At 45.1% G+C, this 27,066-nt stretch overlaps 1 protein-coding gene across 1 annotated transcript in view; it reads right to left on the minus strand.

Moving 5' to 3' along the window:
* LOC104299612 (zinc finger RNA-binding protein-like) overlaps positions 1 to 27,066 on the minus strand; it is a 135,818-nt gene that overhangs the window by 77,410 nt on the left and 31,342 nt on the right. The window contains exons 6-9 of the mRNA XM_054177720.1: positions 12,229 to 12,476; positions 10,486 to 10,677; positions 7,736 to 8,036; positions 6,764 to 6,954 (exon numbers count right to left, since the gene is read on the minus strand). Of these exons, the coding sequence (XP_054033695.1) occupies positions 6,764 to 6,954; positions 7,736 to 8,036; positions 10,486 to 10,677; positions 12,229 to 12,476 (932 nt within the window). The remainder of the gene's footprint in view (positions 1 to 6,763; positions 6,955 to 7,735; positions 8,037 to 10,485; positions 10,678 to 12,228; positions 12,477 to 27,066) is intronic.

The raw sequence follows: 27,066 nt of genomic DNA on the forward strand, positions 1-27,066 counted from the left end.
TCACTGTCCTAAGGAGTATGAAGCCCATGAGAAGCATAGTTAGGACTCCAAATTTTAGGAAAACAAACTTCCAGCTCTTCAAGGAGTTAGTAAATAGGACCCTGTGGGAAACAGCCCTCAGGGACAAGGGAGCAGAACAAAACTGGCAGATCTTTAAGGATGCTTCCTATAGAGCACAAGAGATCTCAATCCCCACACGTAAGAAATCAGGCAAGGAAGGCAAGAGACCACCATGGCTGACCTGTGACCTGCTGGTCAAACTAAAGGACAAGTTAGGACTACACAGGAAATGGAAGAAGGGACAGAGTATAGGGACATTGCCTGGTTGTATAGGGATGAAGTCAGGAAGGCCAAGACCCATCTGGAACTGAACACATCAAGAGATGTAAAGTTCATAGTGTCAGTCAGGGTTGGAGGGGACCACAAGGATCACCTAGTTCCAAGCCCCCTGCCATGGGCAGGGACACCCCACACTAGATCAGGCTGGCCAGAGCCTCATCCAGCCTGGTCTTAAACACCTCCAGGGACGGCACCCCAACCACCTCCCTGAACAACCCATTCCAGGGCTTCACCACTCTCATGGTGAAGAACTTCCTCCTCACGTCCAGCATGAATCTCCCCACCTCCAGCTTCATTCCATTCCCCCTAGTCCTATCACTACCTGATATCTTCAGAAGTCCCTCCCCAGCCTTCTTGTAGGCCTCCTTCAGATACTGGAAGGCCACAATAAGGTCACCTCAGAGCCTTCTCTTCTCCAGACTGAACAGCCCCAACTCCTTCAGTCTGTCCTCATAGGAGAGGTGCTCCTGCCCTCTGATCATCCTCGTGGCCCTTCTCTGGACACGTTCCAGCATGTCCATACCCCCCTTGTAATAGGGGCTCCAGAACTGGATGCAGTACTCCAGGTGGGGTCTCAGCAGAGCTGAGTAGAGGGGGAGAATCACCTCCCTTGACCTGCTGGCCACACTTCTCTTGATGCAGCCCAGGATCTGATTGGCTTTCTGGGCTGCAAATGCCCACTGAGAGCTCATGTTGAGCTTCTCGTCCACCAGCCCCCCCAAGTCTCTCTCCTCTGGGCTGCTTTCCAGCCAGTCACTGCCCAGCCTGTATTTGTGCCTGGGATTGCCTCAACCCAGATGCAGGACCCTGCACTTGGTCTTGTTGGACCTCATGAGGTTGGCTTGTGCCCACCTCTCCAGCCTGTCAAGGTCCCTCTGGATGGCATTCCCTCCCTCCAGTGTGTCTGCTGCACCACACAGCTTGGTGCCATCAGCAAACTTGCTGAGGGTGCACTCAATGCCACTGTCCATGTCACCGACAAAGATGTTGAACAAGACTGGTCCCAGGACTGATCCCTGAAGGACTCCACTTGTCACTGGCTTCCACTGGGACATGGACCCATTGACAGCCACTCTTTGGGTGTGGCCATCAAGCCAGTTCTTTATCCATCTAGTGGTCCACCTATCAAACCCATGTGTCACCAGTTTGGAGACCAGGATGTGGTGTGGGACAGTGTCGAAGGCTTTGCTCAGGTCCAGGTAAACGACATCAGTTGTTCGCCCCTCATCTATTAATGTTGTCACCTGTTCATAGAAGGCAACCAGGTTTGTCAGGCAGGAAAGAAAAACAAGAAAGGCTTCTACAGGTACGTTAACCAGAAAAGGAAGGTTAAAGAAAGCGTACCCCCTTGGTGAGCAACAGTGGTGAACTAGTAACAACGGATGAGGAAAAGGCCGAGATTCTCAACAATTTTTTTGCCTCAGTCTTCACTTGCAACCCCTCTCCTCATGGCTCTCATGTTGATGGCCCAGAAGATGGAGACCAGGGAGACAAAGTCCCTCCCACATTAAGTGAATATAAGGTGCATGACCATCTGAGCAGCCTGAATATATACAAATCCATGGGACCTGATGAAATACATCCCAGAGCCCTGAGGGAATTGGCTGATCTAGTTGCCAAACCACTCTCCATTATATTTGAAAAGTCATGGCAGTCAGGTGATGTCCCTGGGTGACTGGAAGAAAGGAAACATTACACTCCTTTTTAAAAAGGGTAGAAATGAGGACCCTGGGAACTACCAACATGTCAGCCTCACCTTCATACCTGGGAAGATCATGGAACAGATCCTCCTAGATGACATGCTGAGGCACATGGAGGACAGGGAGATGATTCAAGACAGCCAGCATGGCTTTATTAGGGGCAAATCCTGCCTGACCAACCTAGTGGCTTTCTATGATAAAGTGATTATATCAGTGGATAAGGGACAACCTATGTATGTGATCTATCTGGACTTCTGCAAAGTCTTTGACTTGGTCCCCCCACAACATCTTACTCACCAAGCTGGAGAGATATGATTTTGATGGGTGGACTGTTCAGTGGATAAGGAATTGACTGGATGGTTGCATCCAGAGGGTAGTGCTCAATGGCTTGAAGTCCAGATGGAGAACAGTGACAAGTGGTGTCCCTCAGGGGTCCATACTGGGACCTGTACTGTTCACTATTTTTATCAATTATATAGACAGTGGGATCAAGTGCACCATCAGCAAGTTTGCAGATGACACCAAGCTGAGTGGTGCTGCCAATATGCCAGACGGATGGGATGTCATTCAGAGGGACCTAGACAAACTGGAGAGGTGGGCCCAGGTGAACCTCATGAGTTTCAAGAAGAGCAAGTGCAGGATTCTGCACCTGGACCGGAACAATCCTCACTACCAATACAGACTAGGGAATGAGGTAATAGAAGCAGCCCTGTGGAAAAGGACATGGGGGTGCTGATGGACAAGAAGCTGGACATGAGCAGTCAATATGTGCTTGCAGCCCTGAAGGCCAATCACATTCTGGGCTGCATCAAAAGATGTGTGGCCAGCAGATTGAGCGAAGTGATTCTGCCACTTTGCTCTGGTGAGACCTCACCCGGAATACTGTGTCCAGGTCTGGAGCCCTCAATATAGGAAGGACACGGAGCTAATGGAGCAGGTCCAGAGGAGGGCCACGAAAATGATCAGGGGGGTTGAGCACCTCTAATATGATGACAGGCTGAGGGATCTGGGGATGTTCAGCCTGAAAAAGAGAAGGCTCTGGGGAGACCTAATAGCGGCCTTCCAGGACCTGAAGGGGGCCTACAATAAGGATGGAGAAAGACTGTTTACAAAGGCCTGTAGTGAGAGGATGAGGGGCAATGGCATCAAAGTAGAGAAGACCAGATTTAGACTGGATATTAGGAACAGATTCTTTACCATGAGGGTGGTGGAACACTGGAACAGGTTGCCCAGGGAGGTGGTTGGGGCCCCATCCCTGGAGACATTCAAAGTGAAGCCCGACAGGGCTCTGGGCAACCTGATCTAGTTGAGGATGCCCCTGCTTACTGCAGAGGGGGTTGGACTAGATGACCTTTGGAGGTCCCTTCCAACCCAGACCGTTCTATGATTCTATGAGACCAACTGAACAGGAACAGTACATGCCACAACATACCCTGCAGTCTCTCCTGCATGAGTACGGAGAGAACATGATTAGATGGGATGGAAAACCTACCTCTTCTCTACAGGTGTGAGTAAGCTGGTTACAAGGTAAAATGAAGAGAAAAGAGCATTCTTCCAGGAGGAGGAGTACTTCTCCAGTCTACTGTGAGCAGTTCTCTGGTCAAAATACATGGGCCTCAGATCCAAATGTGAGTAGGGGGAATGAAAATGTAATGTCTGAAGTCCACACAAAGCCTGTGAACCACATAAATCCTGTGAACTGTGTAATCCCTGCAAACCACATAAACCATGTAAACCTGGTAAACCACACAAACTCAGTTGTCAATAGCAAGTACTACACTCAGAATTAAAGTGGCCCTGCCACCAGCTGGACAGAGGAGAGGGACAACAGAGTTTATTGAACTGTGTAGATTCAATGTCCTGGCACATTACAACCACAAAAGTATAAAGCTTTAGTAGACACTGGTGCACAGTGTGGGAATGCCAGTTACGAGCGGTGTGAGCAATCTGGCAGTGCAGGCCTAGAGCCTGACATGGTGGTAGGCCATGCTCAGCATAAGTGCAGAGCCAGCTACCAGTATGCCAAAACAGTGCTGTGCTTGCAGGACTGTAACTAAAACAAGACACTGGTATTGTAGGTTTCTGGACAATGTGTGTTCCTGGTTACAGTTAGACTGTAAAACCTCTCTGTGAAGTGACAATTGGAGCCATCTTGTAGGAAAGCATTGGAAATGGAAACATGTTGTGTGGAGTCCCACAGGATGAGTCACAGAGGCAGCTGACAGAGGTGAATCAAGTCAGTTTGCAGAGGTAAAAGCCATCCAGCTGGCTTTAGACATTGCCGAACAAGGAAAGTGGCCTCATAGATGGCAGCAAATGCCTTGTGGGGGTGGTTTAAACAGTGGAAGCAGAATAACTGGCAACACAGAGGTAGACTTATTTGGGCTGCTGCATTGTGGCAAGATATTGCCTCTTGGATAAAGAAGCTAATTGTAAAAGTACATTGTGTAGATGCCCACATACCTAAAAGTCAGGCCACTGAGGAACATCAAAATGATCAGCAAGTGGATCAGGCTGCTAAAGTGTTCCAAATGGACAGACTGGAAACATAAAGGTGAACTATTTTTACTTCGGTGAGCCCATGACACTTCAAGACATCAGATACAACATACAAATGGTCTCATGACCAAGGGGTAGATTTGACTATGGACACTATTGCACGGGTTATCCACAACTGTGAAATGTGCACCAAAAATCAAGCAGCTAAATGGTTAAAACCTTTGTGGTATGGAGGATGATGGTTAAAATATAGGTATGAGGAGGCTTGGCAGATTGATTATATCACACTTCCTTCAAACCTGCCGGAGTAAGCACTATGTGCTCACAATGGTGGAAGCAACCACTGGATGGCTGGAAACATATCCTGTGATTTGATGCCACTGTCCAAAACACCATCCTGGGCCTTGAAAAGCAAATCTTGTGGCAATGTGGTACTCCAGAGAGAACTGAGTCAGATAATTGGACTCATTTAAAAAAAAAATCTTGTAGACAATTGGGCCAAAGAACATAGTATCAAGTGAATATATCACATCCCCCAATCATGAACCAGCCTCTGAAAAAAATGAATGGTACAATTAAGTATTAAAAACCTCTCTGAAAGCAATGGGAGGTAGAACATTCTAAAATTGGGACAAGCATTTATCACAAGCCACCTGGTTAGTTCACACCAGAGGATCGAGCTGGTTCTACTCAAGTCAGACCCTTTACATACAGTAGAAGAGGATAAAGTCCCCGTGGTATATGCAAGGAATCTGTCAGGGAAGACTGTGTGGGTATTTCCTGCTTCAGAAAAATTCTTTAACACGTCCTGCCCTGAGAACCTGCTATAATAGAAATTTACAGTCATGAACTGAACTTTTCTGTAGAAAGAAATCATAAACTAGTGATAAATATGATGTAAATGGTATGGAATAAGGAATGGAATGTCCTGGTTTGAGTTAGAACAGAACTAGTTCTGTTCAGTGATTTTACTTTTCAGCTCAGTCCCCGTAACTGCACTTTCTGCAGTTAACATTTGCACAGACAGTGGCTGCTTCTAGCAGTGATAACCCTGATCTTTCTAGTCAGTGCCAAGGACTGGTGTGCAGGCCAAGGTCACTAGTTCACTGCTCAATCTTGTGTACTAAGTTGGGGGTGCAGAAAGTAAAAGGCCGCATCATTGGGGAAGAGCAGATAGGACAGGTGACCCAAAACTGACCAACAAGGGATTCCATTCAATATATGTCATATTCAGCATAAAACTGAGGGATTACGAGGGCCAAGCTCTCTTCAATGGCCAGCATCCAAGGAGGACTTTGTCCATTCTGTCTTTAATCCTGATCTGTGTGTTCCTGAATCCAGTTCCCATCTGCCACTGAGTCCAGTCTGAGACTTCCCCAGTGCTTGCCACAGCATCAGTGGTGATAGTGACATAATTGCCAGTGGGGGGGGGGGGGGTGTTGGGTTAGAAATTGAATTTGTATATATTTCATTTAATTGTTATTTATGTACTTTTAGCTTTGTTTTCCAATGCATAATTCTCTCTCCCTTATTCCCTTTCTTTTCCCCTTTAGGAAGGAGGAGAGATTAATAGAGAGCATCCATCACTTGTTTAGTGGCTGTCCCAGCCCTAACCCTTGACAGCAGCAAAGGCAGCAAATGGCATCCTGGGCTGCATTAGACAAAGTATTGCCAACAGGCTAAGGGAACCTATCCTTCCTTTCTAACCCAGCACTGGTGAGACCACACCTGGAGTCTTTTGTCCAGTTCTGGGCTCCCCAGTGCAAGAGAGACATGGACATACCGGAGAAAATCCAACGAAAAAACACAAAGATGATGACTGGAGATGAGAAGGCTTGGGGGGGATCTTATTAATTAATACTTGTAGAGAGGGTGCAAAGAGGACAGAAACAGGCTCTTTTCAGTGTTATCATGACAGGACCAGAGGCAACAAGCACAAACCAACACACAGGTGGTCCCTCTAAACATTGGGAAACGCTTTTTTTTACTGTGAGGGTGACTGAGTACTAGTACAGGTAGCCCAGGGAACTTAAGTAATCTCCCTCCTAGGAGATATTCAAAAGCTGTCTGAACATGGCCCTGAAGAACTGGCTGCTTGACCAGATGAGTTGGTCTAGATGACCTCCAGAAGTCCCTTCCAACCTCAACCATTCTTTGATTATTTTCAAGTTGAATACATTTTCACTGGAATAATTAAAAAATAATCTACATTTCCATATCAATACCTCCTCCACATAGTCATGGCCCACTGGCTGGACATCACTTTGCAAGGCAGCAAGAGCTGTAGGAGTCACTGGTTCAGCTGCTGTGTCTAGTTTTACTTCCTGTGTTTGTACTGTAGCAGCGGCTGTTTTAAAACTTTCAGCAGATTTCATTTCTTCCAGTTTACTTCCTGTTGTTTGAAGCTTATTACCACCTGAAAATCAAAAAAGTTAAATCATGAACTTCCATAAAATGAGAATGATTACATGAAGTTTAACAAAAATTTAAGCACTTCTTTTAGAAAAAAAATCCTTTCCTTTTATATAGTTGCAATTTTCATCATTCATTGTCATGCTTTTTCAAGAGACAGAACTGAATGGGAACAACTCAGCAAATATATTTTAATCACCTCCTTTTTTTTTTTTGTCATCAGATTGGGGTTTTTGTATATAGATCCAAAAAATACCTTCAAACCTTATAATGTCTGCACTAACAAATGAAGTATACTCCCAGTGTTGCAACTGTATAGGTCTTTAATTCCAGAGCAGGATAGCTTATTGTTGAGCAACTGCTTCCTATCTCTAAATGTCTGTCATGCTTATTTCAAAACTTTCTACTCTTATATTTCCAGTATTACAAGGACATTTCAGGTTGCTCAGTTATCAACTGCCAACCTACTACAGGTTGCCTTAACAGTCCAAGATGTAAAATGAAATTAGGACCAATTGGACTATAAATTGCAGTACTCCAACAGCTACTACATAAGAAAAGAAAAAGATAGAAGAGGCTTCTTATGAAGTTGGGAGATATCAGGTGTAGACAAAAGGGCAGAAAACCCCATAAATTGTGAAGCTACACTCATACACATTCTTATTTTCACCCATCACTAATTCTCTTAACCACAGAGTTCCAAAGTTAACTAAATATATTTGTTGCACTAAGATCTTAAAAAAAAAAAAAAAAAGACTAGGATAGGTTTAAAAATAAAGACTGATTTCTGTACTTGCCAACAAAGTTTATTTTCGGTGTAGATATTTTCTTTACAGCTATATGAGGAGTGGTTGAAGATGTTTTGTTGCTGGATGCCATGTTAAGTGGTGCATGTGCTGCAGGAGTAAGAACTTTCACGGCAGAGGATACAACAGAGGAGTTCACAGTACTGCTGGTAGTTGCTATATTTGACACAGAGGCAGTTGGTTTGGAAACAGATGCAGATGTTGAGGAAGTAGCTTGTATACCCACATTTGGTTCAGTTGAAGGAATGGGTTTGCCAAGTTTTGTGTGCAACTTCACTACCTATAAGAATAAAGAGAAATTAATACTATGATCTCCCTGGAATAACTATATATTAAAAAAATTAACTTGTTTAAACTTCTAAACATCAATATCACTCACACACAAAATTGCTTCTTTACAAAACATGATCTTGGGAGAAAAGAAATAACATGTAAAAGCTGTAACAAGGAAATAATAATCTCAGATTGCTTATTTCTATTAGAAATTCAGACATTTACCCCAATAGTTGTGTAGAAGAAAACAGAAAACAAATAAACTCATAAATCAGTAAAACTCAAGGAAACATTTTGCTCAAACAGTATCAATGTGACTGTTTTGTTGCCTGTTTGCTTTTTATTTTGTCCCCCAAAATTGTAGTACATTGAATTATTTTGGCTCCAAATAATATTTGTAAAAAACAGTTAACTAAGATTCAAGGACACCCTTTTTTGATCACTATACTTTAAGAATATAAATATCAAAAGACTTCACAGGATACCTAAAAAAACTGAAAAAATACCCTAGAAAAAGGTTTGGGGTTTTGTGGGTTTTTTGGGGGGTTGCAGTGGTTTTGCCCTGGCCTGGAGGCCAGAAGCCCACCAAAGCCACTCTATCACTCCCCCTCTTAAATGGACAGGTGGAGAAGGGCAAAAAATATAACAAAAGCCAGTAATAAGATAGAAGCAATTTTAATAACAATAATAAGGAAAAAAGCAATAGACTGCATGGAAGCAAAAGCGGAGAGAGTGATGTTAGTCTCTACTTCCCATCAGCAGGATGATGGTCGGACTCGGAAAGCAGGGCTCTCTAAGCTTGGTGGTTACTTGGGGAGGATAGGTGCCATGGACGAATCCCCCCCCACGTCATTCTTATATCTGAGCTGACGTCATATGGCATGGAATACCTCTTTGACCAGTCTGGGTCAGCTGGCTCAGCCATATCGCTTCCCAAGATCTTGCCCACCCCTCAACATACTCTTCGGGCAGGGAAATGTTGGAAGGACACAGCCTGGATACTTATTCAACAGTAGCCAAAACACTGCTGTGTTATCAACTACTGCTACAAAACACAGCACTACAAAGATGCTGTGAGAATTAACTCCAGCTCAGCCAAAGCCAATACAGGGGTTTTGGTTGGTGGTTTTTTGTTTGTTTGTAAATACATCTGCAGAGACAGTTAAGGAGGATGCATGAGGCATATTTCAGAACTCTTCAGTATTTCATAGAAAGTGAATAGGTAAATGTTTATTCTCAGAAATAATAAGTAGAAGCCTTTTCACAACACACTTGAGATAGAATACTTGGTTTTGGTGACAACTGACCATCATCTGAAAAAGCAGTGCATGTAGTTCATAAGAACAAAACATGCAAAATGAAATCTAATGACTGGGTTTGAAAGTAGCAGTAAAGAAGATAAATATGCTAGATGCCTTTAATGAAAATATGTGTATGCAATCATGATACACATACAACTGTATACATACACTTACTATTTTTTTGTTCTTTATTTTTAAGCATCTTGTCCACATAATACTATAAAATTAAGTTGGAGCAACTCTTTACAATTATTTTTTCCAGTAGAATTCACAAGATTCTTCAGCATACCAAAGAAATAGAGCCTTTTGAGATTTCTTTTTTACACCAATGATAATTTAATTAGCATTAGTTAGCAACTACCTATGAGGAAGAGAGACCAACATCCAAATATATAAAAGATAGTATATACCATACTCCATATACTTATGGAGTTACTGGGCACAACCCAAAAATAGTTCAGTTTCATTAATGAAGGAAGGCTAGGAAAGCCTCCCTAAATTATAGAATCATAGAATCAAATAAGGTTGGAAAAGACCTCAGAGATCAAGTCCAACCTGTCACCCAACACCTCATGACTAACTAAGCCATGGCTTCAAGTGCCATGTCCAATCCCCTCTTGCCAATCCCCAACCTTAGTTATACTGTGATACTGTGAAAGCATGTTTACCAAAACTCATCCAAACATATTCATTATGAAGTCTACTACAGGACATTGTTCCTTGCTCACACATGCCAATTTTATCTGGAAGAAATACCAAAAAGTGATGCATAATAGTTCTGTCCCTTGGCACCGACTCAGCTTACAGTGTTTCAAAGTGTACTTCACAGCACTAGACAAAGAATGTTGAGAAAAGTCTTGAAAAGAGGGGGCAAAAGCATACTATTGCATATCCTCAATGACACTTTTCCCTATCTTACTCTACACCTTCTTCCTATGATTTACATACTTTCCCTTCTTCTTATCAATGCCATGGCAATATTTCTTCCCTCCTTTCTCCCAAAAAGGCCTTTCTGATAGTGAGCTTAACAATAGCTTTGAAACAAAAACCAGAACTAAACATCTTTAAAATAAAATCATTCAAATTATATTACTTCTCCATATAAAAGAAATTATATAACTGACTTGTACAATAAGGACAAGAAAAAGTTCTTACTTTCTGATGCTTGGCTCCACGGATATGGGCAGCGTAAGCATCTGCTCCTGTACAAGACACATCACAAAGCTCACAGCGCAACTGATTCTGAGTTCCACGAGCAGAAGTGCTACTGTTATTGGTGTTCTGGGAAGCTTTTAATGTGGCTTCTTTCTTTTTGTGCTTCTGGCCTTCTAAGTGTTCTTTATAAGTCTGTTTAAATAAACAGTATTGTGACCATTTTAGGCAATGCCTTTAAGAAAGGGACAGTTACTGGAACACTCTGGCTGAATGTTTTGGTGTAAGAATGAAAACAAAGATAATTCTAAATGAATTTCATTGGTAGATTGGTAGAATGCAATTTTAAATTTTAGCTTTAGTTTGGTTTGAATCTCAGTCAGTTCGGTCTGTTGTTTTCAGTCCCTCTGAACAGCTGCCTTCTGTCTGTGCTGGCAGGTGCTGACCTGTCAACTAACCAGATAAGACACTAATTCTAGCATACGCTTTTAACTAACAGAATTTCCTCCTTAATAACTACTTTTCTCTCTCTAACCCTTCTTGGGGAAAAAAGGGAGGAAGGGAGAGAAGGGGGTATAGTTGGGGGGACCCTCCTCGCTGGAGGAGGGAAGGTTTTCTGTCTTTGCTGTATATTTCTGTATATATTGTAAATACTGTATATTGTGTATATATTCATCTGCATTCCATCCTGCTTGTAAATATAGAGTATCCATTTTTTTTCTTTTCCAACTGAGTTAGCCGTGGTTTCTTTGGGGGGGGGGAGAACTGAACTTTCTCTCACCACCACAAGTATACACACAGTAAGCTGTCTTTGGACTGCTCATTCATCATTCAAATGAATACATGTAATATAGAACATAGCATAAAATGTGCTTTGTATGAGAAATACTTCCTACACAACATTTCTTCCATATGACATGCTATAATAAGGCAGGTCACTTCTAAGACCAAGAAATTTTCTTCACCACCAGGATTCCAACTTTTAGGTAATACAATATGGTCTTTTCTCTTCTACCTTCTCACTTAAGTACTGGTCAACAGCTATTACTATTGAAAGCTCAATAAGATCAGAAAACTGTCTCAGTTGCAGTTTAGTTTCCTTCATCACATTGAATTATTCCTGAATTTTAATTTTCCTCAAACTGCAACACCACAGTTATTAATTGTATCCAAAGAATTAAAATATAAATTCAAAAGAATGTATTGCATAAATAAAGCCATGCTGAAAATAAAATGCAGAAGTTGCCATTTGTTCCTGTATCAACACTGTCAATTCATAGAACAAATACAGAGGGAAATAATGGCAAGTTTACCTAAAGAACAAGAACTGTTTTGCCAAACACAGACACAAATATTCTGCATTAATTGATATCTACTGTGAAATTTAACTAGGAAGCTGGAATACAATGAAAAATATTTTTTTTCAAAACTTTGAGAATGGTAAGACTGAAAAGTATTTTCTAAGAAGTTTGCTATGCTACAAAAGCAAATCAAATTAAAAGTTTAGAACACTTCTAGAGGCCAAAGCACAGCTGAAGCTTCTCTGTACAAGCTACAGGGATGCATGTTTTTTGTCTTCTCATAGGACCTCTTTCTGTAATAGCACACATTTTCATTTAATTATTAATTTAGGAAAAATATAGAATCAGGTTTTTAAAAATTCACAAATATTCTTAACAGGGTCAATTTTTTAGCTGAAAAAAAAATGACTAAAGCATATAGAAGAATATTATATAATACAGGTACCTGTGGTCCAGCACAGCTGATCTTACAAACATCACAGTAGTGGATCTGGGGTGGTTTTGGAGGTTGCTTTGGTTTCAGTTGCTTATTTTGGAATGGTGCCTTTTTAGTAAACGTGGTCCCTGTCCAAGCAGCTGTTGCAGCAGCAGCAGCTGCTGCCACTGCCTGTTTCTGTTGCTGCTGCTGCTGCTGCTGGTAATAGGATGATGCAGCTGAATACACTGCAGCTTCATAGCCAGAATAAGAGGTACCTCAAAGATGAAAAAAAAAAATTAATGCTATATCATTGTACATCATTTATCAATTATATAATACATTAATTCTAAGCATGATGCATAGCAGAATTGGGGGGAGGCATATCACAATAAAAATAATTTGGATATTGTTAGTCTGATTTTTTCTTGATGTTTTACAGTACTTGAATACATAGCATACCACTTTTACCAGAAATATTTTATTTTAGACATATCTTTACAGACACACAGTTCTGTTAGATGTATCAAAGTATCCCTAAAGAATATGTTAAGTTTTCTGGTAAGATCAAGTATGATATAACAAGAATTTCAATAAAAGATTTATGAGAAGTTACTTGAAGTAAGCAGTCTTCCAGAATCAGATTTCAAGTTCTAAAATGAAAAGCAAGACAGATATCATGTAGAGAAAGGAAAAAGAAAAGGAAAAAAGGAAGGAAAAAAGACAGGATGGCTAGTGCTATTACAACCTTGTGCCCTTTTTAGGCTATGCCTTTAAGAAAGGGACAGTTACTGAGACACTCTGGCTGAATGTTTTGGTGTAATAAGGAAAACAAAGATATTCTAAATGAATTTCATTGGTAGATTGGTAGAATGCAACTTTAAATTTTAGCTTTAGTTCAGTTTGAACCTCAGTTCAGTCTGTTTTCAGTCTCTCTGAACAGCTGTCTTCTGTCTGTGCTGGCGGGTGCTGACCTTTAACTAACCAGATAAGAAACTAATTCTTGCATATGCTTTGAGCTAACAGAATTTCCTCCTTAACAACTACCTTTTCTCTCTCTAACCCTTTTTGGGAAAAAAGGAAGGAAGGGTAAGAAGGGGGGTTTTGGGGGGACCCCTCCTTGCTGGAGGAGGCCAGGATTTCTGTGTTATGTTCTTTGCTGTATATTTTTGTATATATTGTAGATATTGTATATTGTGTATATATATTCACTGTATCTCATCCTGCTTGTAAATATAGCTTATCCATTTTTTTGCTTCTCCGACTGAGTTAGCCATGGTTTCTTTGTGTGCGTGGGAGAACTGAACTTTCTCTCACCACCACAACTCTATTTCACCAAGTTTTATTATATTATTTTAGTGCATAGAAGCTGCTTGACCAATAAAACCTCTACAGCACTCCCTGTCTACAAATTCCTTGATTTCTAGTATCAAAGTTGAATAAATCAAGGAAACTGGGCTTTCATACCTTTGAGCCAGCTTTCCCATAAACTTTCTACATCTATTGGTTCAACTATTTTAATCCTCTGATCAGGCTCTGTTTCAAGGCAGTCTTAAAATCCTTTTTAAACAGAAAACAAAATAGAAAGTTCAAGGTAGTTATAATATGCCAGTTGATTACCATCTGGTCATAAAGTTAATGTCTTTTAATCTTTAATTACTTTTTGGATTTCTAACATGTCAAGAAAGTATTTTCTTTTAGCACCATTTCTCCTCCCATTTTGGGTCAAGACAACCCAAAATTACAAGATGCATTTTGGACACCTCCTCTCTGTCTCTGTAACTATTTGGCAGCAGTATGTTCCAAATTTCCATGGGTTATATTTATGTGGATGCATTTCCTTATTTTTTCTATACAAAACCTTACAGTAAGTCACAAACCACCATGTATGTAACAATGCCAATTTTTTTGTATAAAATCATAGAAATGTTTTTGTTGGAAAAGACCATTAAACTCAAGTCCAACCATTAACCCAGCACTGCCAAGTCCATCACTAAATCATGGCCCTCAGCACCATGTCTATACGTTTTTTAAAAATACCTCCACAGATGGTGACTCAGCCACTTCCCTGGGCAGCCTTTTCAGTGCTTGACAACCTTTTCAGGGAAGAAAAATTTCATCAAGTCCAACCTAAACCTGCCCTGGTGCAACTTGATGCTCTTTGTTCTTGTTTTATCACTTGCTCCTCAGGACAAAATACTAACACCTACCTCAATCCAACCTCCTTTCAGAGAGTTGTAGACAGTAATGAGGTCTCCCCTCAGCCTCCTTTTCTCCAGACTAAACAATCCCAGTTCATAGAATACAAGAATGGTTTCAGTTGGAAGGGGCCTTAAAGATGATCTAGTCCCAAACCCCCTGCTATGGACCGGGACACCTTCCACTACACCAGGTTGCTCAAGGCCTTATCCAACTTGACCTTGAATACCTCCAGGGAAGGGGCATTCACAACCTCTCTGGGCAACCTGTTCCAGTGTCTCACCACCCTCACTGTAAAGAATTTTTTCCTAATAACCAGTCTAAATCTTCCCTCTTCCACCTCAAAGCCATTGCCCCTCATCCTATCACTACAAGGCCTTATAAAAAGTCCTTTCCTGGCTTTCTTTTAGGCCCCCTTTGGGTACTGGAGGGCTGATCTAAGGTCTCCCCAGAGCCTTCTTTTCTCCAGGCTGAACAGCCCCAACTCTCACAGCTTGTCAGTCAACACCCCCAGGTCCTTTTTTGCCAGGCAGCTTTCCAGCCACTCTGCCCCAAGCCTGAAGCACTGCATGGAGTTGTGATCCAAGTGCAGGACCTAGCACTTGGCCTTGTTGAATCTCATCCCATCAGCCTCACCCCATCAATCCAGCCTGGCCCAATCCCTCTGTAGAGCCTCCCTACACTCAAATAGATCAATATTCACATCCAATATGGTGTCATCTGCAAACATACTGGGGATGCCTCCAGCCCCTCCTCCAAATAATTTATAAAGATATTAAACAAAGTTGTCCCCAGTACTGAGCACTGGGGAACACCACTAGTGACCAACCACCAATTAGATTAGATAAGTTCATTCACCACAACTCCTTGGACCAGGCCATCCAGACAGTTTTTTACCCAGATAAGAGGGATTTCATTCTGCTCCCTGCCCAGGCAGCCAAGAGGGCCAATGGCATCCTGGCCTGCATCAGGAACAGTGTGGCCAGCAGGAGCAGGGAGGTGATTCTCCCCCTGTATGCTGCACTGGTTAGGCCACAGCTTGAGTCCTGTGTCCAGTTCTGGGCTCCTCAGTACAGGAAGGATGTTGACTTGCTGGAGTGTGTCCAGAGAGGGGCAACGAGGTTGGTGAGGGGTTTGGAACACAAGCCCTATGGGGAGAGGCTGAGGAAGCTGGGGTTGCTTAGCCTGGAGAAGAGACTCTGGGGTGACCTTATTGCTGTCTACAACTACCTTGGGGGAGGTTGTGGACAGGTGGATGTTGCTCTCTTCTCCCAGGCGGCCAGCACCAGAACAAGAGGACATAGTCTCGGGCTGTGCTGGGGGAGGTTTGGGCTGGATGTTTGTTGAGGAATGGCTTGCAAAGACATGGTTCTATGGGACAACTGTTTGAACAAGAGCATGTAGGCCGGACTCCATCTTGTTATTTACTGCTCACAGTAAGCTAGTGTGTTGATGCAGCCAGGCCACCATGGCCTTGTAGCTGTGCTTGCAGCTGCCTGCAAAGGATAACAGGATACCAAAGCAAGGTCACTACGCCCTTACAGGCGATAACAAGTAAAGAAGAATGTAAAACAGAATTCTTGTGATTATCTCATCAGGATGGGAAAGCAGGATGTTTAACCGCAGGAGGTGGGGTTGTCAGCTAGGCTGCTGTATATAAGGACTGTCTGATGCTCAATAAAGTTGGATTTCGTGACATTGTAAAGAAGAACTTAGATCTCAATAGTTCCAATCTTTACATTTCACTTATTGACAGAGAAGACTTGATAATGCCTGAACACATTGCACACAGAGATTAAGACACAAATGCAATCCTTAGCACTCTTTTACAATCTGCTTTAGGGGTATGTTGCATTTTTATTTTCTCTAGGATGGTCAAAAATCATCAAATGTTTAATGGCAGCAAGATTTCTTTAATCTGTAAAGGTAGATCTGGCCAGGCTCTAGCTTCACAGGCAGAAATCTGCAGGCAAATAGCAAGAGCAAAAAGCTTCATTGCTTTGCCCAATATAAAATTACACAAAATAACGTGTTTTTGCTCATCCTAGTAATTCCAATCTCTTAACATCCATGCAACAGTTAAGCAGTCACGACACTCAGTTAGAAGTTAGATGCTTTCTGTTGACATCTTGGGTCATCGTGACAGTCATTGAGGTCAGTGCTAAGCCGGTTTGCTGGTTGTCATTTCATGACAGTTGTGCTGTGTGTCTTGTGGTGAGAGGGTTACAGCACTTCTAGGGTCGATGTTTCTAGGGTTACAGCATCTCTAGGGTTACCATGAGCTAATTTTTTTTCTGCTATGGGGGTATTCTCTCTATTCCCCCCCTTTTTTTTGTTTTGATTTTCTTTTGGTTCAATTTTTGTTTGGCGAAATGTAAAGATGAAACTTTACCTCCTAGGATGTCTGCATTCAGAGGCACACTTAGTTAACAAGAGAGAAGACAAGGTTATCAAACAACCATAATATTCAGTCCTAATTCACATGGTGCCATGGTACATTCTTCTGAATGGCGTTTGTGACCTCCAGTGATGGCGACTCCACCACCTCCCCAGGCAGCCCATTCCAATGGGCAATCACTCTTTCTGTATAGAACTTTTTCCTAACATCTAGCCTGAACCTCCCCTGGCGCAGCCTGAGACTGTGTTCTCTTGTTCTGGTACTGGCTGCCTGGGAGAAGAGACCAACATCCGTCTCTCTACAACCTCCCTTCAGGTAGTTGTAGAGAGTAATAAGGTCACCCCTGAGTCTCCTCTTCTCCAGGCTAAGCAACCCCAGCTCCCTCAGCCTCTCCTTGTAGGGCTTGCGTTCCAAACCCCTCACCAACTTCATTGCCCTTCTCTGGACACATTCCAGCAAGTCAACATCCTTCCTAAACTGAGGGGCCCAGAACTGGACACAGTACTCGAGGTGCAGCCTAACCAGTGCAGCGTACAGGGGCAGAATGACCTCCCTGCTCCTGCTGGCCACACTGTTCCTGATGCAGGCCAGGATGCCATTGGCCCTCTTGGCTGCCTGGGCACACTGCAGGGTCATGTTCAGCCTACCATCGACCAGCACCCCCAGGTCCCTCTCTGCCTGGCCGCTCTCCAGCCACTCTGACCCCAGCCTGTAGCACTGCAAGGGGCTGCTGTGGCCAATGTGCAGAACGCGGCACTTGGATGTGTTAAATTTCATGCCGTTGGACTCTGACCATCTCTCTAGCCTGTCAAGATCCCTCTGCAGAGCCTCTCTACCCTCCAGCAGATCAACACCTGCCCCCAGCTTGGTGTCGTCTCATCCAGATCATCAATAAAGATATTAAAGAGCATGGGGCCCAGCACTGATCCTTGGGGCACACCACTGGTGACTGGCCGCCAGCTGGATGTGGCACCATTCACCACCACTCTCTGGGCTTGGCCCTCCAGCCAGTTCCTAACCCATCGCAGTGTGCTCCCATCCAAGCCATGGGCCGACAGCTTGGCCAGGAGTTTGCTGTGGGGAACGGTGTCAAAGGCCTTGCTGAGGTCCAGGTAAACTACAGCCACAGGCCTTCCCACATCCACCAGGCGGGTCACCTGATCATAGAAGGAGATCAGGTTGGTCAGGCAGGACCTGCCCTTCCTAAACCCATGCTGGCTGGGCCTGATCCCTTGGCCATCCTGAAAGTGCTGTGTGACTGCACTCAAGATGACCTGTTCCATAATCTTCCCGGCAATGAGGTCAGGCTGACAGGCCTATAATTCCCTGGCTCATCCAACCGGCCCTTCTTGTGGATGGGCACCACGTTGGCCAGCTTCCAGTCATCTGGGATGTCTCCAGTGAGCTAGGACTGCTGCCCTGATCTCCAGCTCAATGGCATCTAGTGCCTCCTTGATGTACAGGGCCACTCCTCCACCCCTTCTTCCTTGCCTGTCTCTCCTGAAGAGCCTGTAGCCATCAATTGCAGTGTTCCAGTCATGTGAGTCGTTCCACCACATCTCTGTGATGGCAACTACATCATAACTTTCCTGCTGCAACAAGGCTTCCAGCTCCTCTTGTTTGTTGCCCATACTTTGTGCATTAGTGTACGTTTACTTCAGCTGGGCTGATGGTTTCACCCCTGGCTCCAGCTTATCCCCCCCCAGACTCCTGCCTGGGGGGATTGGTTTCAGACCCTTCCCCCTTCAAAACTAGTTTAAAGCCCTATCAATGAGACCTGCCAATTCCCTTCCTAGAATCTTTTTACCTTTGGGGGACAGGCCATTCTCATATACTGTGACCTTTCCCCTCCTCTGTGACAGATGTACTCCATCTGTTGCCAGCTGACCTGGTGCAGTAGAAAGTTCTCCAAGATCAAAAAACCAAAAATTCTTTTGATTGCACCAGCCTCTAAGCCACTTGTCAACTATAGCTGCTGACCTGTTCCTTATGGTATTCCCTCCTGCAACTAAAGGTATTGATGAAAAAATTATTTGAGCACCTGACCCCTCAACCAGATCTCCCAGGCCCTTGAAGTCATTTTTTATATCCCTGGGAGTTCTGGGTGCAACATCATCATTCCCTAACTGCGTAACTACTAAGGGATAGCAGTCAGAGGGCTGCACCAGACTAGGCAGCCTTCTGGTAACATCATTAACTTGGGCTCCTGGGAGGCAATAAAGTTCCCTGCGAGAAGGGTCTGGCCGATATATGGGGCCCTCCGTTCCCCTCAGGAGGGAAATCACCAATAACAATTACCCTCCTCTTTTTTTTGAGGGAGCAAGTCCTGATGCCAGGGGAAGGCTGTTTAACCTTCGGCTGTTCAGCCTCAGGGAAAACCCCAGATGGTGTGTCCTCTAGCATCAGAATCACCTCACGCTCGACCTCCAGTGCCCCATACTTGTTTTCCAAGGGCAGCGGGGAAGGTGAGGGGAGGCAAGAAGGTTTAACCTTGCATCTTTTGAGAGGAACCTGCATCCATTCTTCGCTGCTTTTTGGATAACCAGCCTCTGCTGGGGGAGCCTGCAGAGCCTAGTTACTCTGGTTCATCTCTTTCCTACTCTGGTTCATCTCTTTTCTACATTCCCTTACAGCTCTAAGTCTAGCAACCTCATCCTTCAGTCTGGCCACCAGGTTAAGCAGACAGTAAATCTGCTCACATCTAATGTAGGAGTTGCCTCTACTACCCTGCATCTCAAAAGCCAGGCTCCAGCAGTCTCTGCAGCCAGATACCTGGACACCTATCTGCTTGTGTTCCACCTCAGTCTGGGTCGACACTGATTTTTTGAAGGAGTTTTTGCTGTGAGTCACAGCCATCCTTATCCCTGGCCACGTGACCTACTGGACAAAAAAATCAGAAAAAGTGTGGTGGCACATGCGGCTGGCTGCCGCCGAGTGAGAGCATGAGAGAAAATGAGAGAAATACGAGCTTCCCACTGAAATGGAAGTCCCCGTGAGCCATGGCTGCCTTTTTAAATCTGCCGCTGGTGACGTAGGGATCACGAGCAGCAGGCATGTGAAAAGACGGCTCCGCCAATCCTCAAAGCGTGCCTAGGGGATCGCCGAGGTTCTGGCGGTTCCCATAGCCTGAAAAGGAGAGCAGTGGATGCCTTCCGAGGCTGCTGCTCTCGGTGCGGTACCGAGAGAGCTTCCCACTGAAATGGAAGCCTTTGCAAGCTGCGGCTGACTTTTTAAATCTGCCGCTGGTGACGTAGGTGGAGTTACTTCATTCAGGGCTCACAAGTCGACTGTCAGACGCCAGTCTCCATTCAGCTTTCGCACAGGCCACACTGGACTGGCGAAAGGTGAATGAGTTTTGCTGACGACTTTCTGACTCTCCAACTGATGAATCAGATTCTGAATGGGCAACAAAGAGTCACGGTTGGTTCTGTATTGCCTGTGATGCACAGTCCGAGAAGCAACCGGCAATTTAATGTCCTGAATCTTGTGTTGTCCCACAACTGCAGATTCATCAGAAAGCTCAGGTCTAACAGACAGCTTCAGTTTTTGTCCATCAATTTCTGCAGATGCCACTCCAAAAGCCCATTTGTAACACTTAGGGTCCTTGAAACGCCCTTCCCTCAGAAAATCAATTCCCTTGGCCATCCAAAATACAAGGTGCATCGGGTCTGGTCACAACTGTATGCTTCTTCCACTGTTTACCAGTTAAACTTATATCAACCTCTACCTTAGTAAACTCTTGAGATCCACCAGTGACTCCCAAAATAGTTATAGACTCTGATCCCTGATAATTTGATGGCATTATGGTGCACTGAGCTCCTGTGTCAACCAAGTCCCGGTACTTCCGAAAGTGTGAAGTGCCAGGCCACTGGATGTACACATCCCAATAGATTCTCTTATTTCCATTATCCCTCTCCTCCCCCCAGTGCGAGGCAGGGCTCCCCTAGTTATGGGGAATATGCCCACATGTGCAGCGAGCACACTGTCCAGTGTTAGAATTGGAGCCACTGTTGGACCTATTAGAGTTGTTCTGGGAAACTCTGGAAGTAACAGCTACCCTTCTGGAATTGCTACCTCAGGTTCTGCCACTCTGCAGTTCCCTTAGTCTCCTGAAAAAAATCAGAAGTTGGTTGACCATCCCATCTGTTCATGTTCTCACCAAACTGATCACTCAGGGTGGCCGTTTGACGCTGTGCCTTTAAGGAAGGTGCACACTGGCTAAATGTTTATAAAATATTTTGGTATTCTAAATGAATTTCATTGGCCAAGTTAAGGTGGGACGTGAGGTTAGTCCCAGCCTGGCTGGAACTTTCTCGCAGTCTTCCTTTCTTCGCTGTCCCTCTTGGCTGGATCTGCTTCTGGACTTCTTGATAAGAGATAAGAACTAACTCCCTGTAACAGGCCTGTCCGCTTCTTTCCCTGTCCTGCTAACCATCTTCGTCTCTTTTCTACCTCTTTGGGGGAGAAGGGAGGTAGGGGGGTGAAGGGGGCATAGGGGGAAGCCCCCTTTGGTGGGGGGTCTGGTTTCTGGTTGAGTTCATTTGCTGTATATTCCTGTATATATTGTAAAATACCTGTATTTGTTGTGTTACATATAATCTGTTTCCTTGTAAAATATACTCATTTCTCCGACTGAGTTTTAGCCGTGGTTTCTTTCTCAGTGGGGGAGGGAAAGCAGAGCCTTTCCTTTCAAACCACCACACTCTTTTATTGGCGCCCAACGTGGGGCCTGGTAATTAAGTAATTAAGTTGATTTATTGCTTGTCTCAGCCGGAGAAACGAAATTAAGATGTTGTGGGTTTTTAAGCAGTTGCTGTTTTCCATGTGTTCTATATTGGTCTACCGGTACTGCATCGGATTGATGTTAGACCAAATAGGTAAATATTTAATGCGTAAAATCGATTTGTGGTTTATGCATAGGATCCAGCTGTTGTATCAACGCTGTTTGGGTTTTTTTCAGCTCACTAATTACGGCAATAGAACGTCTTCCACTTTGCCAATCGAGATAAGGGAGTTTAAGGCTTCAGGAGTGTGGTCGTTTGAGGCTGTGCCTTTAAGAACAAACACTGCTGGAACACACTGGCTAATGTTTTCAGTACTAGAACCAAAACATTCTGATATTCTAAACGAATTTCATTGGTTGATAAACAAAAATTCAGCTTTAGATTGTAGAGCAGTTGGATTTTTTTTTTTTTTTTCCTCAGTTCAGTTCGGTTTGGAATTGGGGGAGTTGGAGGTTTCAGCCTGTTCTCCCTGCCTGCTTCTTCTGCGAACTGCTGGAGCTGGCCTTCAGATAAGCAAACACTAATCCTGCATGGGCTTTTGAAGCTTGCTAACAACTCTTCTCCTTAGTAACTTGCCTTTCTCTCTCTCTAACCCCTTTTTGGGGAAAAAGGGAGGTAGGGGGGGGAGAGAGGGGGTTCCAAGGAGGGGATCCCTCCCCCGGGGAGGGATTTTTGTTGTGTTATTTGTCTTTGCTGTGTATTTCTGTGTATATATTGTAAATACCTGTATATATTGTGTTATATATAACCTGCTTCCCATATATGCTTGTAAATATATAGCTTTTGCTCTTCGACTGAGTTAGCTGTGGTTTCTTACTCTGTGGAGGAGGGAGAGCTAAGCCCTCTCTCAACCTACCACAAGGAGGTCAAAGAGTAACTTTAAGTGCTGACTGGGATCTTAAGGTGATTTATTTGACAGGTGTAATCCTGCTGTTGCTGATAATTAATGTCTATCTGCTGTGGGCTCTACATAGAGAGAAAAAGGTTTCTCGACCATGTTTTGTGATTAAGCAAAAATCTAGACAGCGTAGGCGTTCCTCTAAATCTGCCCCAGGGTCAAGTTTGCAGATGACACCAAGTTGGAAACGGATGTTAGTCAGTTAGAAGGTAGAAAGGCTCTGCAGAGGGACCTCGACCGACTAGACAGATGGGCAGAGTCTAATGCCATGGCATTCAACAAGTCCAAGTGCTGGGTGCTGCACTTTGGCCACGGCAACCCCATGCAGAGCTACAGGCTGGGGTCAGAGTGGCTGGAGAGTTGCCAAACAGAGAGGGACCTGGGGGTGATGATTGACACCCGCCTAAACATGAGCCAGCAGTGTGCCCAGGTGGCCAAGAGGGCCAATGGCATCCTGGCCTGTATTAGGAATAGTGTGGCCAGCAGGAGCAGGGAGGTCATTGTGCCCCTGTACTCTGCATTGGTTAGGCCACACCTTGAGTACTGTGTCCAGTTCTGGGCCCTTCAGTTTAAGAAGGACATCGAGACTCTTGAACGTGTCCAGAGAAGGGCAACAAGGCTGGTGAGAGGCCTTGAGCACAAGCCCTATGAGGAGAGGCTGAGGGAGCTGGGATTGTTTAGCCTGGAGAAGAGAAGGATCAGGGGTGAACTCATTGCCCTCTACAACTACCTGAAAGGTGGTTGTAGACGGGAAGGGGTTGGTCTCTTCTCCCAGGCAACCAGCACCAGAACAAGGGGACACAGTCTCAAGCTGTGCCAAGGGAGGTTTAGACTCGAGGTGAGGAAAAAGTTCTTCACCGAGCGAGTCATTCATCATTGGAATGGGCTCCCCAGGGAGGTGGTGGGGTCACCGTCCCTGGAGGTGTTCAAGGGGAGATTGGACGTGGCACTTGGTGCCATGGTCTAGTCGTGAGGTCTGTCGAGGCAGGTTGGACTTGATGATCCTTGGGGTGTCTTCCAACCTTAGTTATACTGTGATACTGTGAAATGTCTATGGATCTGTCATGAGCCCACTGGTAGGTTGCATCTCTGCCTTGATGTCCTGATGAATCGTGAGCCCACCGAGCTGAGAATATCTCACCTCGGTGTTTCCAGTCGAGATCAAGATCAGAGTCCATGTCTACTTGAGAAACTCTTGCAGCTAAATCTGCCTGATGGCTGTGTTGCTGTTCCTCAGTACCTTTGCTCTTAGGTACATGAGCATCAATGTGTCTCACCTTCACTGGAATTCTCTCGACTTGATCGGAAATGTCTTGCCACAGTTCAGCTGCCCAAATAGGAGCTTCCTCAGCACAAGTTACTGTCTCCTCTGGAGGTTTAGTACAGTTAGAATAGAATAGAATAGGATAGAATAGACCAGGTTGGAAGAGATCTTCAAGATCATCATGTCCAACCCATCATCCAACACCACCTAATAAACTAAACCATGCAACCAAGCACCCTGTCAAGCCTCGTCCTGAACACCCCCAGTGACGGCGACCTCACCACCTCTTCGGGCATCCCATTCCAATGTGTAAAACTTCCTCCTAACCTCCAGCCTAAAGCTCCCCTGGCACAGCCTGAGACTGTGTCCTCTTGTTCTGGTACTGGCTGCCTGGGAGAAGAGACTAACCTCTGCCTGACTACAACCCCCCTTCAGGTAGTTGTAGCCAGCAATAAGGTCACCCCTGAGTCTCCTCTTCTCCAGACAACCCCAGCTCCCTCAGTCTCTCCTCATAGGGCTTGTGTTCCAAGGCCCTCACCAACTTTGTTGCCCTTCTCTGGACACACTCCAGCAAGTCAACATCCTTCCTAAACTGATGAGCCCAGAACTGGACACAGTACTCGAGGTGGGGCCTAACCAGTTGTGATCGTTTGAGGCTGTGCCTTTAAGACAAACAGTGCTGGGACACTCTGGCTGAATGTTTTCGGTACTAGAACAAAAACATTCTGATATTCTAAACGATTTTCATTGGTGGATGGATAAAATGCAACTTTGAATTGTAGAGCAGTTGGAATTTTTTTTTTCTCAGTTCAGTTTGGTTTTGGAGTAGGGGAGTTTGGGTTTCAGCCTGTTCTCCCTGCCTGCTTCTTCGCGAACTGCTGGAGTTGGCCTTCAGATAAGCAAAAACTAATCCGGCATGGGCTTTTGAAGCTTACTAACAACTCTTTTCCTTAATAACTTGCCTTTCTTTCTTTCTAACCCCTTTTTGGGGAAAAAGGGAGGTAGGGGGGGAGAGAGGGGTTTATAGGGAGGGGAGCCCTCCTGGGGGAGGGATTTTTGTTGTGTTATTTCTCTTTGCTGTATATTTCTGTGTATATATTGTAAATACCTGTATATATTGTGTTATATATAACCTGCTTTCCATATATGCTTGTAAATATATAGCTTTGCTCCTCCGACTGGGTTAGCTGTGGTTTCTTACTCTGTGGAGGAGAGAGAGCTAGGCCATCTCTCAACCTACCACACCAGTGCAGTGTACAGGGGCAGAATGACCTCCTTGCTCCTGCTGGCCACACTGTTCCTGATGCAGGCCAGGATGCCATTGGCCCTCCTGGCTTCCTGTGCACACTGCAGGCACATGTTTAGCCTACCTTTTAAATCTCATGCTGTTGGACTCTGCCCATCTGTCCAGCCTGTTGAGGTCCCTCTGCAGAGCCTCTCTACCCTCCAGCAGATCATCTCCTGCCCCCAGCTTGGTGTCGTGAGCAAATTTACTGATGATGGACTCAATGCCCTCATCCAGATCATCAGTAAAGATATTAAAGGGCATGGGGCCCAGCACTGATCCCTGGGGCACACCACTACTGACTGGCCGCCAGCTGGATGTGGCACCATTCACCACCACTCTCTGGGCTCGGCCCTCCAGCCAGTTCCTAATCCATCGCAGTGTGCTCCCATCCAAGCCATGGGCTGACAGCTTGGCCAGGAGTTTGCTGTGGGGAATGGTGTCAAAGGCCTTGCTGAGGTCCAGGTACACTACAGCCACAGGCCTTCCCACATAAACCAGGCGGCTCACCTGATCATAGAAGGAGATCAGGTTGGTCAGGCAGGACCTGCCCTTCCGAAATCCATGCTGGCTGGGCCTGATCCCTTGGCCATCCTCCAAGTTCTGTGTGATTGCATTCAAGATGACCTGTTCCATAATCTTGCCTGGCACTGAGGTCAGGCTGACAGGCCTATAATTCCCTGGCTCATCCAACCGGCCCTTCTTGTGGATGGGTACCACGTTGGCCAGCTTCCATTCGTCTGGGATGTCTCCAGTGAGCCAGGACTGCTGAAAAATGATGGAGAGCGGCTTGGCCAGCACATCTGCCAGCTCTCTCAGCACCCTAGGATGGATCCCATCTGGTCCCATGGACTTGTGGGGATCCAAGGGGCTGAGCAGATCACCAACTGCCCCATTCTGGAACAGAGGAAGACTATGCTGCCCCCTGACTCCTCCTGCCAGCTCTGCAGGCCAGCTGTCTGGAAGACATTCTGTCCTGCTAGTAAAAATTGAGGCAAAGAAGGTGTTAAGTAACTCTGCCTTTTCCTCATCCTTTGTTACAATGTTCCCCTCCGCGTCCATCAAGGAGTGGAGGTTGACCTTGCCCTTCCTCTTGCTATTAATGTATTTATAGAAGGGCTTTTTGCTGTCCTTCACAGCAGAGGCCAGTCTAAGCTCCAAATGTGCTTTTGCCACCCTAATTTTCTTCCTACAAGGCCTGGCAACATCCTTAAACTTTTCATGGGTTGCTTCACCTTTCTTCCAAAGATGACACACCCTTTTTTTCCCTTAGTTCTTTTAGAAGTTCATTACCCATCCAGGCTGGCCGTCTGCCCCGGCAGCTCATCTTCTGGCACATTGGCACAGCGTGTTCCTGTGCCTTCAAGAGTTCCTCCTTGAAGTAAGGCCAGCTGTCCTGGACCCCTTTGTTTTCAAGGGCTGTTTCCCAAGGAACCTTCTGAGTTAGTTCCTTGAGTAGCCTGAAGTCTGCCTTCCGGAAGTCCAGAGTGGAGGTCTTCTTGCTGCCCCTCGACCGACTGGACAGATGGGCAGAGTCTAATGCCATGGCATTTAACAAGTCCAAGTGCCAGGTGCTGCACTTTGGCCACGGCAACCCCATGCAGAGCTACAGGCTGGGGTCAGAGTGGCTGGAGAGTTACCAGACAGAGAGGGACCTGGGGGTGATGATTGACACCCGCCTAAACATGAGCCAGCAGTGTGCCCAGGTGGCCAAGAGGGCCAATGGCATTCTGGCCTGTATTAGGAATAGTGTGGCCAGCAGGAGCAGGGAGGTCATTGTGCCCCTGTACTCTGCATTGGTTAGGCCACACCTTGAGTACTGTGTCCAGTTCTGGGCCCCTCAGTTTAAGAAGGACATCGAGACACTTGAATGTGTCCAGAGAAGGGCAACAAGGCTGGTGAGAGGCCTTGAGCACAAGCCCTATGAGGAGAGGCTGAGGGAGCTGGGATTGTTTAGCCTGGAGAAGAGAAGGATCAGGGGTGAACTCATTGCCCTCTACAACTACCTGAAAGGTGGTTGTAGACGGGAAGGGGTTGGTC

The sequence above is a fragment of the Dryobates pubescens genome, chromosome W (genome assembly GCF_014839835.1).
Source record: "Dryobates pubescens isolate bDryPub1 chromosome W, bDryPub1.pri, whole genome shotgun sequence".
Classification (NCBI taxonomy): domain Eukaryota; kingdom Metazoa; phylum Chordata; class Aves; order Piciformes; family Picidae; genus Dryobates; species Dryobates pubescens.